The following is a 13,690-nucleotide window of genomic DNA, read 5'->3' as shown; positions in this document are numbered from 1 at the left end:
AATATGTTAATATATATGTACAAATATATATATGTACAAATATATATATATATATATATATATATATATATATATATATATATATATATATATATATATATATATATATATATATATATATACATACATACCTGTATGTGTCTCAATATTAAAGCCATTTGCCTCCCTTTTTTTTTTTCTAACACCCGAGATCTCATATCTTTGAGTCCTTATAACTTTTTTGGGCAATATTTTTTTAAAATATTTTTTATTAGGCAGTGTTAATATGACTGTAACTGTACTTTGTAATGTATGTTTGAAGTGTTTTTTGCACCTTTTTCGTAAACCAGTTTACCACAGCTCTGAGATGGTGTTAAGGATTGAAGAGTAAATGGCGATTGCGCTAGTGCAACCACAATTTTGCTCCACTTGTAATATTGCTGGATAGAAAATAGCTCGCAAAAACATGATTGCACTTACACAAAACCTTTTGCGCCTCACTTGTAATCTAGCCCCAAGAGCTAAAATGTAAAGATTTAAATTATAACCATTGTTTAACCCCTTAACGACCAAGGACGTACGCCACACGTCCTCAAAAAAAAGTCAGTTAATGACCGAGGACGTGTGGCGTACGTCCTTGGTCTGGAAAGCAGCTGGAAGCGATCCTGCTCGCTTCCAGCTGCTTTCCGGTTATTGCAGTGATGCCTCGATATGGAGGCATCCTGCAATAACCCCCCTTGGCCATCCGATGCAGAGAGAGCCACTCTGTGGCCCTCTCTGCACCGGACATCGATGGCCGGTATCGTTGGTGGGTGGGAGCTTACGTGGGAGGCGGGTGGCGGCCATCGGTGCGCTATGTGGAGTGGAGGGGGGCGGGATCGGGGGGCGGGAGCTACGGGGGCGCGCACGGGAGCGCGCGCGTGCACGGGGGTGGTGGGCGGGCGCGTGCACGGGGCGGGAGCGGGTGGGAACCGCTACACTACAGAAAAAAAAAGTTAAAAAGTTGAAAAAAACCCCCACTAAAATGCAATCTAAGGGTCCTGGAAGGGGTTGGGGGTTGGTCTCGGTGGGGGGGGAAAGCTACACTACAGAAAAGGGAATTAAAAAAAAAAAAAGACACATTTTGTTACAAAACTGGGTACTGGCAGACAGCTGCCAGTACCCAAGATGGCGCCCATTATTGCAGAGAGGAAGGGTTAGAGAGCAGTATGGTGGGGGATCAGTGAGGTTGGGGTCTAAGGGGGGATCCTACACATCAGCATATGTAAATATGCTTTTTTTTTTTTTTTTAAAAAAAAGGGCCAAATACCTTTTATTTTAGTACTGGCAGAGTTTCTGCCAGTACTTAAGATGGCGGGGACAATTGTGGGGTGGGGGAGGGAAGAGAGCTGTTTGGGAGGGATCAGGGGGTCTGATGTTTCAGGTGGGAGGCTGAGCTCTACACTAAAGCTAAAATTAACCCTGCAAGCTCCCTACAAGCTACATAATTAACCCCTTCACTGCTAGCCATAATACACGTGTGATGCGCAGCGGCATTTAGAGGCCTTCTAATTACCAAAAAGCAATGCCAAAGCCATATATGTCTGCTATTTATGAACAAAGGGGATCCCAGAGAAGCATTTACAACCATTTGTGCCATAATTGCAGAAGGTGTTTGTAAATAATTTCAGTGAGAAACCTAAAATTGAGAAAAAATTAACGTTTCTTTTAATTTGATCGCATTTAGCGGTGAAATGGTGGCATGAAAAATACCAAAATTGGCCTAGATCAATACTTGGGGTTGTCTACTACACTACACTAAAGCTAAAACTACCCCAAAAAGCTCCCTACATGCTCCCTAATTAACCCCTTCACTGCTGGGCATAATACACGTGTGGTGCGCAGTGGCATTTAGCGGCCTTCTAATTACCAAAAAGCAACACCAAAGTCATATATGTCTGCTATTTCTGAACAAAGGGGATCCCAGAGAAGAATTTACAACCATTTATGCCATAATTGCACAAGCCGTTTGTAAATAATTTAAGTTAGAAACCAAAAGTTTGTGAAAAAATTTGTGAAAAGTGAACAATTTTTTCTATTTGATTGCATTTGGCGGTGAAATGGTGGCATGAAATATACCAAAATGGGCCTAGATCAATACTTTGGGTTGTCTACTAAAAAAAAATATATACATGTCAATGGATATTCAGAGATTCCTGAAAGATATCAGTGCTCTAATGTAACTATCGCTAATTTTGAAAAGAAATGGTTTGGAAATAGCAAAGTGCTACTTGTATTTATGGCCCTATAGTTTACAAAAAAAGCAAAGAACATGTAAACATTGGGTATTTCTAAACTCAGGACAACATTTAGAAACTATTTAGCATGGGTGTTTTTTGGTGGTTGTAGATGTGTAACAGATTTTGGGGGTCAAAGTTAGAAAAAGTGTGTTTTTTTCCATTTTTTCCTCATATTTTATAATTTTTTTTATAGTAAATTATAAGATATGATGAAAATAATGGTATCTTTAGAAAGTCCATTTAATGGCGAGAAAAACGGTATATAATATGTGTGGGTACAGTAAATGAGTAAGAGGAAAATTACAGCTAAACACAAACACCTCAAAAATGTAAAAATAGCCTTGGTCCCAAACGGACAGAAAATGGAAAAGTGATGTGGTCATTAAGGGGTTAATATTGTGCAGTGTTTATAAGAATGTATAATGGTGTCTGCTACTATCATTGATTACTATTTGCTTTTTATGTAGTATAATTTGTAACATTCATGAGCAGGATTTTACGACTTGTGCAAACCTGATTTAGACTGCTCTGTATATTGTTCATTCTCCATATACCAATAATCTGTTATTTCACTTTTAGCTTCCTGCACAGCACTTACTGAACTTATGCTCAATGATACGAATGCTCATCAAGTGGTACAGGTATGGAAAATGTTTACTATTAACAGTACTGAAGATCTTGTTCTGTTTTAATGATCTCTTCCCTTCTAGGTGCCAATATCATTTGTTTTTGTCTTTTCTGTGGTATTCAATTATTATGCAAGTGTAGTACAGCCAGAGGAAGAAATAAATACATAAATAAATGATGAGACAGTTTTGTCAAGTTGATATTAGAAACAGCTGAATACATTTACATCAAATTTATCAAAGATAAAGACTGAAAAATACTTCAAATATGACAACAATTTTTCAATGCATTTGCACAAAATCTTCACATATTATTATCATTTATTTGTATAGCGCCGCCAAATTGGAGCAAGTGTGAAAAAGTAAAATTTGATAAGCAAAAATACATGGAAATATAAAAAGAATCCTAGAATAACTGAAAAAAATTACAAACATGAATGTGTTTGTATTATTTACTTAAAACTTTGGATTATAATATTAATGAAGAGAAAAGATGTACACTTGTGTACACATTATGACTACAAGCTATGGGTTCCACTGGATCCTTTCTTAAACTCCTCATTTGGGAAGTCTTTGTAGACACCAAGGGGTCAATTTAACAAGCAGCAGATCTGTTTCCGACCCTGATCGTTTTTGGTCAGCGTCCAGATTGGCCGCCAGTGAGCAGGGGCGGCATTGCCAAAGCATTTCACTAGAAATGCTTGTGCAATGATAAATGCCGACAGCGTATGCTGTCGGCATTTAGTGATGTTGAGCGGACCTGATTCGCTATAGCGAATCATGTGCGCTCGCCATTTAATAAATTGACCCCCTAGACTCACAAAAATTGTATTCTCAAATAGAGAACCCTATTATTACATAAACCTTATTCATTTAGGAATAAATAAATGAATATCTAACATCCCAGCCCCCACTCTAACATCAAAACAGACAGAAAAAAAAAGCCGCTTTGTACAATTTACCACTGGAAGTAGTGCAAATAATAAAAATAAAATATGTATAAAACGTCTTACGTTCAGTTCTTTTTTTCTAATATAAGTCCATGTAAGTCATTGCTATAAAGTAAATACATTTCTAAACATCCAACGTATGCATTTGCTTGTGTTGCTGCTCCTTCAATCAAAAAGTGGCTGTTCACTTCCCCACAGAAAACATAGATCAGCTATAATGATAAAGCTCAAACAAAAGTGAGAGAGTCAACTGGTATAGTAATTTAGACACTATTTAATATAAAAGTTGAGAATCCAAGCATCAAGGACATTGCAACACAACAACTGGTTCCTGAATCAATATAACATAGCAGTGTTTCACATTCCCTCCATGCTTTCTACTACAGTGTCCCAGTGTGTGACATTATCACCGGTACGCCTGTTTGTTTATGGAAGGCTCACCCTCTCTGGTCACTTTCTCAAGAGGTTTTCAGTGTCTATTCAGTCTCACTTAAATATCTCAGGCTAGGAGTGCCGTCTAGTGATCCAATTCAGAATATTCAGTCTTATCAGTACATTCTCCTAATTCAACACAATACTTAATTAATCAATAAAAAGTTAGAAATTACAATAGCAAATATTAATAAATTATCTCATAATCAAACTTATAGGATATATCTGTTTCACTATTAATTTCTGACTCATTCATCCTTAACCAATAAGAACTAATAGAAAAAGGCTTCACTTGGTTTTCTAGTTCAGATTTTGGGGCCTAGTTATCAAGCCGTCAACCTCAAATACGCTGGAATTCCGCAGCGTATTTGTGGCCAGGCTGATTTGCCTTAGTTATCAAAGGCTAGAGACCGGCAAAAGTAGAATTTTGTGATGTAAACTTCGATCCGCCGGACTTAGTCCGACACAGATCGATTCTTACGTCACTCCAGATGTTCCGCACACAAGTGCGGCACAATCTAACTACTTTTGCTAGTTATCAAAAAACTAGCAGGTACGCTCGGCACTTTTACGGCCCAGCGTACCTGGTTTTCAATCCGCCGCCCTGGAGGCGGCGGATCCCATAGGAATCAATGGGAGTCTGACCATAGCGAAAGTACAAGTTCGCTGCTGACAGACATCCCATTCATTCCTATGGGAGCTGTCTGCACCTAACACCCTAACATGTACCCCGAGTCTAAACACCACTAATCTGTCCCCCCTACACCGCCGCAAATAAATAAAGTGTTTATCCCTTAAACCGCCGCTCCCGGAGCCCACCGCAAGCTACTCTATACATATTAACCCCTAAACCGCCGCTCCCGGAGCCCACCACAACTATAATAAATGTATTAACCCCTAAACCGCCGCTCCCGGAGCCCACCGCAACTATAATAAATGTATTAACCCCTAAACCGCCGCTCCCTGAGCCTGCCGCAACCTATATTAAATTTATTAACCCCTAATCTGCCCCCCCTACACCGTCGCCACCTATAATAAATTTATTAACCCCTATCCTGCCCCCCACTACACCTCCGCCACTGTAATAAATTTATTAACCCCTAAACCTAAGTCTAACACCTCCCTAACTTAAATATTAATTAAATAAATCTAAATAATATTTCTATTATGAACTAAGTTAATACTATTTAAAACTAAATACTTACCTTTAAAATAAACCCTAATATAGCTACAATATAAATAATAATTATATTGTAGCTATTTTAGGATTTATTTTTATTTTACAGGTAACTTTCAATTTATTTTAACCAGGTACAATAGCTATTAAATAGTTATTAACTATTTAATAGCTTACCTAGCTAAAATAAAGAGAAATTTACCTGTAAAATAAAAACTAACCTAAGTTACAATTACACCTAACACTACACTATACTTTAATAAATTATTCCTATTTAAAACTAAATACTTACCTGTAAAATAAACCCTAAGATAGCTACAATGTAATTAATAATTACATTGTAGCTATTTTAGGGTTTATATTTATTTTACAGGTAACTTAGTATTTATTTTAGCTAGTTAGAATAGTTATTAAATAGTTATTAACTATTTAATAACTACCTAGCTAAAAGAAATACAAAATTACCTGTAAAATAAATCCTAACCTAAGTTACAATTAAACCTAACACTACACTATCATTAAATACATTAAATAAATTAACTACAAATAACTAAATACAATTACATAAACTAACTAAAGTACACAAAAAAAGCTAAGTTACAAAAAATAAAAAAAATAGGTTACAAACGTTTTAAAAATATTACACCAATTTTAAGCTACTTACACCTAATCTAAGCCCCCTAATAAAATAACAAACCCCCCCAAAATAAAAAAATGCCCTACCCTATTCTAAAATAAAAAAGCTCAAAGCTCTTTTACCTTACCAGCCCTTAAAAGGGCCTTTTGTGGGGGCATGCCCCAAAGAGTTCAGCTCTTTTGCCTGTAAAAGAAAAATACAACCCCCCCCAACATTAAAACCCACCACCCACATACCCCTAATCTAACCCAAACCCCCCTTAAAAAAACCTAACACTAATCCCCTGAAGATCATCCTACCTTTAGTCGTCTTCACTCAGCTGAGCAGCGATGGAACCGAAGAGGAGATCCGGAGCGGCAGAAGTGATCATCCAAGGGGCGCTGAAGAAATCTTCCATCCAATGAAGTGATCCTCCAAGCGGCGCTGAAGAATTCTTCCATCCGGGCGATGTCATCTTCCAAGCGGCGCTGAAGAAGCTTTCTATCCGGGGAATGTCATCTTCCAAGCCGGGTCTTGAATCTTCATCCCGCCGACGCGGAACATCCTTCTTTACAGACGGACTACTGACGAATGAAGGCTCCTTTAAGGGACGACATCCAAGATGGCGTCCCTTCAATTCCGATTGGCTGATAGGATTCTATCATCCAATCGGAATTAAGGTAGGAAAAATCTGATTGGCTGATTGAATCAGCCAATCAGATTCAAGTTTAATCCGATTGGCTGATCCAATCAGCCAATCAGATTGAGTTTGCATTCTATTGGCTGTTTCGATCAGCCAATAGAATGCGAGCTCAATCTGATTGGCTGATTGGATCAGCCAATCAGATTGAACTTGAATCTGATTGGCTGATTCAATCAGCCAATCAGATTTTTCCTACCTTAATTCCGATTGGCTGATAGAATCCTATCAGCCAATCGGAATTGAAGGGACGCCATCTTGGATGACGTCCCTTAAAGGAGCCTTCATTCGTCGGTAGTCCGTCGGTAAAGAAGGATGTTCCGCGTCGGCGGGATGAAGATTCAAGACCCGGCTTGGAAGATGACATCGCCCGGATAGAAGACTTCTTCAGCGCCTCTTGGAAGATGACATCGCCCGGATGGAAGACTTTTTCAGCGCCGCTTGGAGGATCACTTCATCGGATGGAAGATTTCTTCAGCGCCGCTTGGAGGATCACTTCTGCCGGTCTGGGTCTCCTCTTCAGTTCCATCGGTGGCTCGGCTGAGTGAAGACGACTAAAGGTAGGATGATCTTCAGGGGATTAGAGTTAGGTTATTTTAAGGGGGGTTTGGGTTAGATTAGGGGTATGTGGGTGGTGGGTTTTAATGTTGGGGGGGGGGGTTGTATTTTTCTTTCACAGGCAAAAGAGCTGAATTCTTTGGGGCATGCCCCACAAATGGCCCTTTTAAGGGCTGGTAAGGTAAAAGAGCTTTGAACTTTTTTAATTTAGAATAGGGTAGGGCATTTTTTTATTTTGGGGGGTTTGTTATTTTATTAGGGGGCTTAGATTAGGTGTAAGTAGCTTAAAATTGTTGTAATATTTTTAAAATGTTTGTAACCTATTTTTTTTATTTTTTGTAACTTAGCTTTTTTATTTTTTGTACTTTAGTTAGTTTATGTAATTGTATTTAATTGTAGTTATTTGTAGGTCATTTATTTAATTAATGTAATGATAGTGTAGTGTTAGGTTTAATTGTAACTTAGGTTAGGATTTATTTTACAGGTAATTTCTCCAACATTGGTGTGTCCGGTCCACGGCGTCATCCTTACTTGTGGGAATATCTCTTCCCCAACAGGAAATGGCAAAGAGTCCCAGCAAAGCTGGCCATATAGTCCCTCCTAGGCTCCGCCCACCCCAGTCATTCTCTTTGCCGTTGCACAGGCAACATCTCCACGGAGATGGTTAAGAGTATGTGGTGTTTAGTTTTACTTTTTTTATTCTACTATCAAGAGTTTGTTATTTTAAAATAGTGCTGGTATGTACTATTTACTCTGAACAGAAAAAGATGAAGAGTTCTGTTTGAGAGGAAGATGATTTTAGCAGACAGTAACTAAAATCGTTTGCTGTTTCCACATAGGACTGTTGAGATGAAGTAACTTCAGTTGGGGGAAACAGTTAGCAGACTTTTCTGCTTAAGGTATGACTAGCCATATTTCTAACAAGACTGTGTAATGCTGGAAGGCTGTCATTTCCCCTCATGGGGACCGGTAAGCCATTTTCTTAGTCTCAAACCGAATAAAGGGCTTAATATGGGCTATAAAACTGGTAGACACTTTTATGGGCAAAATCGATTGCTTTATTTGGGCATTTTATACATGTTTATGCTTGTTATTCACACTTATAAACTTGGGGAACGTTTTTTAACGTCAGGCACTGTGTTAGACACCTTTCCAGTCAGGAAGGGCCTTCCCAGTTGTAGGCTGAGCCTCATTTTCGCGCCATTACTGCGCAGTTACTTTTGAGAGCAAGACATGCAGATGCATGTGTGAGGATCTGAAAGTAGTTGGAAAAGTTCCTAGAAGGCTTCTTTTGGTATCTTATTCCCCCCTGGGTTTGGTAGAGTCACAGCAAAGGCTGTAGCTGGAACTGTAGAGGGGTTAAAACTGTAACCGGCTCCGGTTTCGTTATTTTAAGGGTTAAAGCTCTGAAAATTGGTGTGCAATACTTTGAATGCGTTAAGACACTGTGGTGAAATTTTGGTAAATTTTGAACAATTCCTTCATACTTTTTCACATATTTAGTAATAAAGTGTGCTCTGTTTAAAATTTAAAGAGACAGTAACGGTTTTGTTTTAAAACGGTTTTCTCTTGTTAAGTGTGTTCAGTCCACGGTCATCCATTACTTATGGGATATATTCTCCTTCCCAACAGGAAGTTGCAAGAGGATCACCCAAGCAGAGCTGCTATATAGCTCCTCCCCTCACATGTCATATCCAGTCATTCTCTTGCAACCCTCAACAAAGAAGGAGGTGGCGAGAGGAGCTGGAGTTTTTACTTAACTATTAACTATTAACTATTCTTCAATCAAAAGTTTGTTATTTTAAATGGCACCGGAGTGTGCTGTTTTTCTATCTCAGGCAGTATTTGGAAGAAGAAACTGCCTGCGTTTTTTATCTATGATCTTAGCAGGCGTAACTAAGATCCACTGGCTGTTCTCGACATTCTGAGGAGTGGGGTAACTTCAGACTGGGAATAGCATGCGGGGTCCTCCGCAAATGAGGTATGTGCGGTACTTTATTTTCTGGGAATGGAATTGACTAAGAAAATACTGCTGTTACCTTATGATGTAAGTACAGCCTTAAATGCAGTAGTAGCAACTGGTATCAGGCTGATAAATGTATGCGCAGTCGAGTTATATTCTAGGGACTAGAATTTGACTGAGAAAATACTGTTAACACTGAAATAATACTTAAGCCTTCTCTGCAGTGGTAGCGACTGGTAGCAGGCTTAGTGATAGCTTTGCATGACATTGAAAAATGTTGTTCTTTAATAAAACGTTTACTGGCATGTTATTTGTTTTTTTGTGAGGTACTTTGGTGATAAATCGCTTTGGGCATGATTTTTTCCACATGGCTAACATATTTTTTTGCATGGAAACAGTTATATCAGGGCTCCCACTGTTGTGATTGGAGTGGGAGGGCCCTTGTTTTAGCGCCTTATTGCGCAGTTAAAATTATTGCACAGTCTTTCTGCTTCTTCCTCCTTGATCCAGGACGTCTCTAGAGAGCTCAGGGGTCTGCAAATTTCATTTGTGAGGGAGGTAATCAGTCACAGCAGATCTGTGACAGTGTGCTGACTGTGATTAAAAGCGTTAAATCTTAATTGATATCTGTTTCTCCAACATTGGTGTGTCCGGTCCACGGCGTCATCCTTACTTGTGGGATATCTCTTCCCCAACAGGAAATGGCAAAGAGTCCCAGCAAAGCTGGCCATATAGTCCCTCCTAGGCTCCGCCCACCCCAGTCATTCTCCTTGCCGTTGCACAGGCAACATCTCCACGGAGATGGTTAAGAGTTTTTTGGTGTTTAAATGTAGTTTTTATTCTTCTATCAAGTGTTTGTTATTTTAAAATAGTGCTGGTATGTACTATTTACTCTGAAACAGAAAAGGATGTAGATTTCTGTTTGTGAGAGGAAGATGATTTTAGCAGACAGTAACTAAAATCGATTGCTGTTTCCATATAGGACTGATGAGATGAAGTAACTTCAGTTGGGGGAAACAGTTAGCAGACTTTTCTGCTTAAGGTATGACTAGCCATATTTCTAACAAGACCATGTAATGCTGGAAGGCTGTCATTTCCCCTCATGGGGACCGGTAAGCCATTTTCTTAGTCAAACAAACAGAATAAAGGGCTTAATATGGGCTAAAAAACTGGTAGACATTTTTATGGGCTAAATCGATTGCTTTATTTGGGCATTTTATTCATATTTATGCTGACAATTCGCGTTTATAAACTTGGGGAACGTTTATTAAACGGCAGGCACTATGTTAGACACCTTTTCCAGTCAGGGGGCCTTCCTAGTTGTAGACTGAGCCTCATTTTCGCACCATTACTGCGCAGTTGTTTTTTGAGAGCAGGGCATGCAGATGCATGTGTGAGGATCTGAAATTTGCTGGAAAAGCTTCTAGAAGGTGTCAATTGGTATCGTATTCCCCTCTGGGCTTGGTTGGGTCTCAGCAAAGGCTATAGCTGGGACTGTATAGGGGTTAAATTTGTAAACGGCTCCGGTTCCGTTATTTTAAGGGTTAAAGCTCTGAAATTTGGTGTGCAATACTCTTAATGCTTTAAGACACTGTGGTGAAATTTTGGTAATTTTTGAACAATTCCTTCATACTTTTTCACATATTCAGTAATAAAGTGTTTTCTGTTTAAAATTTAAAGAGACAGTAACGGTTTTGTTTTAAAACATTTTTTTGTGCTTTATTGACAAGTTTAAGCCTGTTTAACATGTCTGTGCCTTCGGATAAGCTATGTTCTATATGTATGAAAGCCAATGTGTCTCCCCATTTAAATTTGTGATAATTGTGCCATAGCGTCCAAACAAAGTAAGGACAATACTGCCACAGATAATGAAATTGCCCAAGATGATTCCTCAGATGAGGGGAGTAAACATGATACTACATCATCTCCTACTGTGTCTACACCAGTTTTGCCCACACAGGAGGCCCCTAGTACATCTAGTGCGCCAATGCTTATTACCATGCAACAATTAACGGCTGTAATGGATAACTCCATAGCAAATATTTTATCCAAAATGCCTACTTATCAGAGAAAGCGCGATTGCTCTGTTTTAAACACTGAAGAGCAGGAGGGCGCTGATGATAATTGTTCTGTCATACCCTCACACCAATCTGAAGGGGCCATGAGGGAGGTTTTGTCAGATGGGGAAATTTCAGATTCAGGAAAAATTTCTCAACAAGCTGAACCTGATGTTGTGACATTTAAATTTAAATTAGAACATCTCCGCGCACTGCTTAAGGAGGTGTTATCTACTCTGGATGATTGTGACAACTTGGTCATTCCAGAGAAATTATGCAAGATGGACAAGTTCCTAGAGGTTCCGGTGCACCCCGACGCTTTTCCTATACCCAAGCGGGTGGCGGACATAGTAAATAAGGAGTGGGAAAATAAGTTTTTTCCTATGGTCGACACCAGAAAGGACTTATGGCAGACAGTCCCTAAGGTTGAGGGGGCAGTTTCTACTCTAAACAAACGCACTACTATTCCTATCGAAGATAGTTGTGCTTTCAAAGATCCTATGGATAAAAAATTGGAGGGTTTGCTTAAAAAGATTTTTGTACAGCAAGGTTACCTTCTACAACCCATTTCGTGCATTGTTCCTGTCACTACAGCAGCGTGGTTCTGGTTCGAGGAACTAGAAAACTCGCTTAGTAGAGAGACTCCATATGAGGAGGTTATGGACAGAGTTCACGCACTTAAGTTGGCTAACTCTTTTATTTTAGATGCCGCTTTGCAATTAGCTAGATTAGCGGCGAAAAATTCAGGGTTTGCTATCGTGGCGCGCAGAGCGCTTTGGCTAAAGTCTTGGTCAGCGGATGTGTCATCCAAGACAAAATTGCTTAACATCCCTTTCAAAGGTAAAACTCTATTTGGACCAGAATTGAAAGAGATTATTTCAGACATCACTGGGGGAAAGGGCCACGCCCTTCCACAAGATAGGCCTTTCAAGGCCAAAAATAAGTCTAATTTTCGTTCCTTTCGCAATTTCAGGAACGGACCAGCCTCTAATTCTGCATCCTCTAAGCAAGAGGGTAATGCCTCACAACCCAAACCAGCCTGGAAACCGATGCAAGGCTGGAACAAGGGTAAGCAGGCCAAGAAGCCTGCCGCTACTAACAAAACAGCATGAAGGAGTATCCCCCGATCCGGGACCGGATCTAGTGGGGGGCAGACTCTCTCTCTTTGCTCAGGCTTGGGCAAGAGATGTTCAGGATCCCTGGGCGCTAGAAATAGTTTCTCAGGGTTATCTCCTGGAATTCAGGGAACTACCCCCGAGGGGAAGGTTCCACATGTCTCACTTATCCTCAAACCAAATAAAGAGACAGGCGTTCTTACATTGTGTAGAAGACCTGTTAAAGATGAGAGTGATACACCCAGTTCCAATAAAGGAACAAGGAATGGGATTTTATTCCAATCTGTTTGTAGTTCCCAAAAAAGAGGGACCTTTCAGACCAATTTTGGATTTGAAGATCCTAAACAAATTTCTCAGGGTACCATCGTTCAAGATGGAAACCATTCGAACGATTCTACCCACTATCCAGGAAAGTCAATTTATGACTACCGTGGATCTAAAGGATGCGTACCTACATATTCCTATCCACAAAGAACATCATCAGTTCTTAAGGTTCGCTTTTCTGGACAAGCATTACCAGTTTGTGGCCCTCCCATTCGGGTTAGCCACTGCTCCAAGGATTTTCACAAAGGTACTAGGGTCCCTTCTAGCGGTTCTAAGACCGAGGGGCATTGCAGTAGTACCTTACTTGGACGACATTCTAATACAAGCGTCGTCCCTGTCAAAAGCAAAGGCTCATACAAACATCTTTCTGGCCTTTCTCACATCACACGGATGGAAGGTGAACATAGAAAAAAGTTCTCTGTCTCCGTCGACAAGAGTTCCCTTCTTGGGAACAATAATAGATTCCTTAGAAATGAGGATTTTTCTGACAGAGGTCAGAAAGTCAAAACTTCTAAGCTCTTGTCAAGTTCTTCATTCTGTTCCTCGTCCTTCCATAGCGCAGTGCATGGAAGTAGTAGGGTTGATGGTTGCAGCAATGGACATAGTTCCTTTTGCGCAAATTCATCTAAGACCATTACAACTGTGCATGCTCAAACAGTGTAATGGGGACTATACAGACTTGTCTCCAATGATTCAAGTAGATCAGAAGACCAGAGATTCACTCCGTTGGTGGCTGACCCTGGACCATCTGTCCCAGGGAATGAGCTTCCGCAGACCAGAGTGGGTCATTGTCACGACTGACGCCAGTCTAGTGGGCTGGGGCGCGGTCTGGGAATCCCTGAAAGCTCAGGGTCTATGGTCTCGGGAAGAGTCTCTTCTCCCGATAAACATTCTGGAACTGAGAGAGATATTCA

The 13,690-nt window shown here is 40.0% G+C and overlaps 1 protein-coding gene across 1 annotated transcript in view; it reads left to right on the top strand.

Moving 5' to 3' along the window:
- NEK10 (NIMA related kinase 10) overlaps positions 1–13,690 on the top strand; it is a 1,556,164-nt gene that overhangs the window by 447,668 nt on the left and 1,094,806 nt on the right. Inside the window, exon 12 of the mRNA XM_053715742.1 lies at positions 2,838–2,899. Within this exon, the coding sequence (XP_053571717.1) occupies positions 2,838–2,899 (62 nt within the window). The remainder of the gene's footprint in view (positions 1–2,837; positions 2,900–13,690) is intronic.

The sequence above is a fragment of the Bombina bombina genome, chromosome 5 (assembly GCF_027579735.1).
Source record: "Bombina bombina isolate aBomBom1 chromosome 5, aBomBom1.pri, whole genome shotgun sequence".
In the NCBI taxonomy this organism is placed as follows: Eukaryota; Metazoa; Chordata; class Amphibia; order Anura; family Bombinatoridae; genus Bombina; species Bombina bombina.
This window is presented reverse-complemented; position numbering and strand designations above follow the sequence as displayed.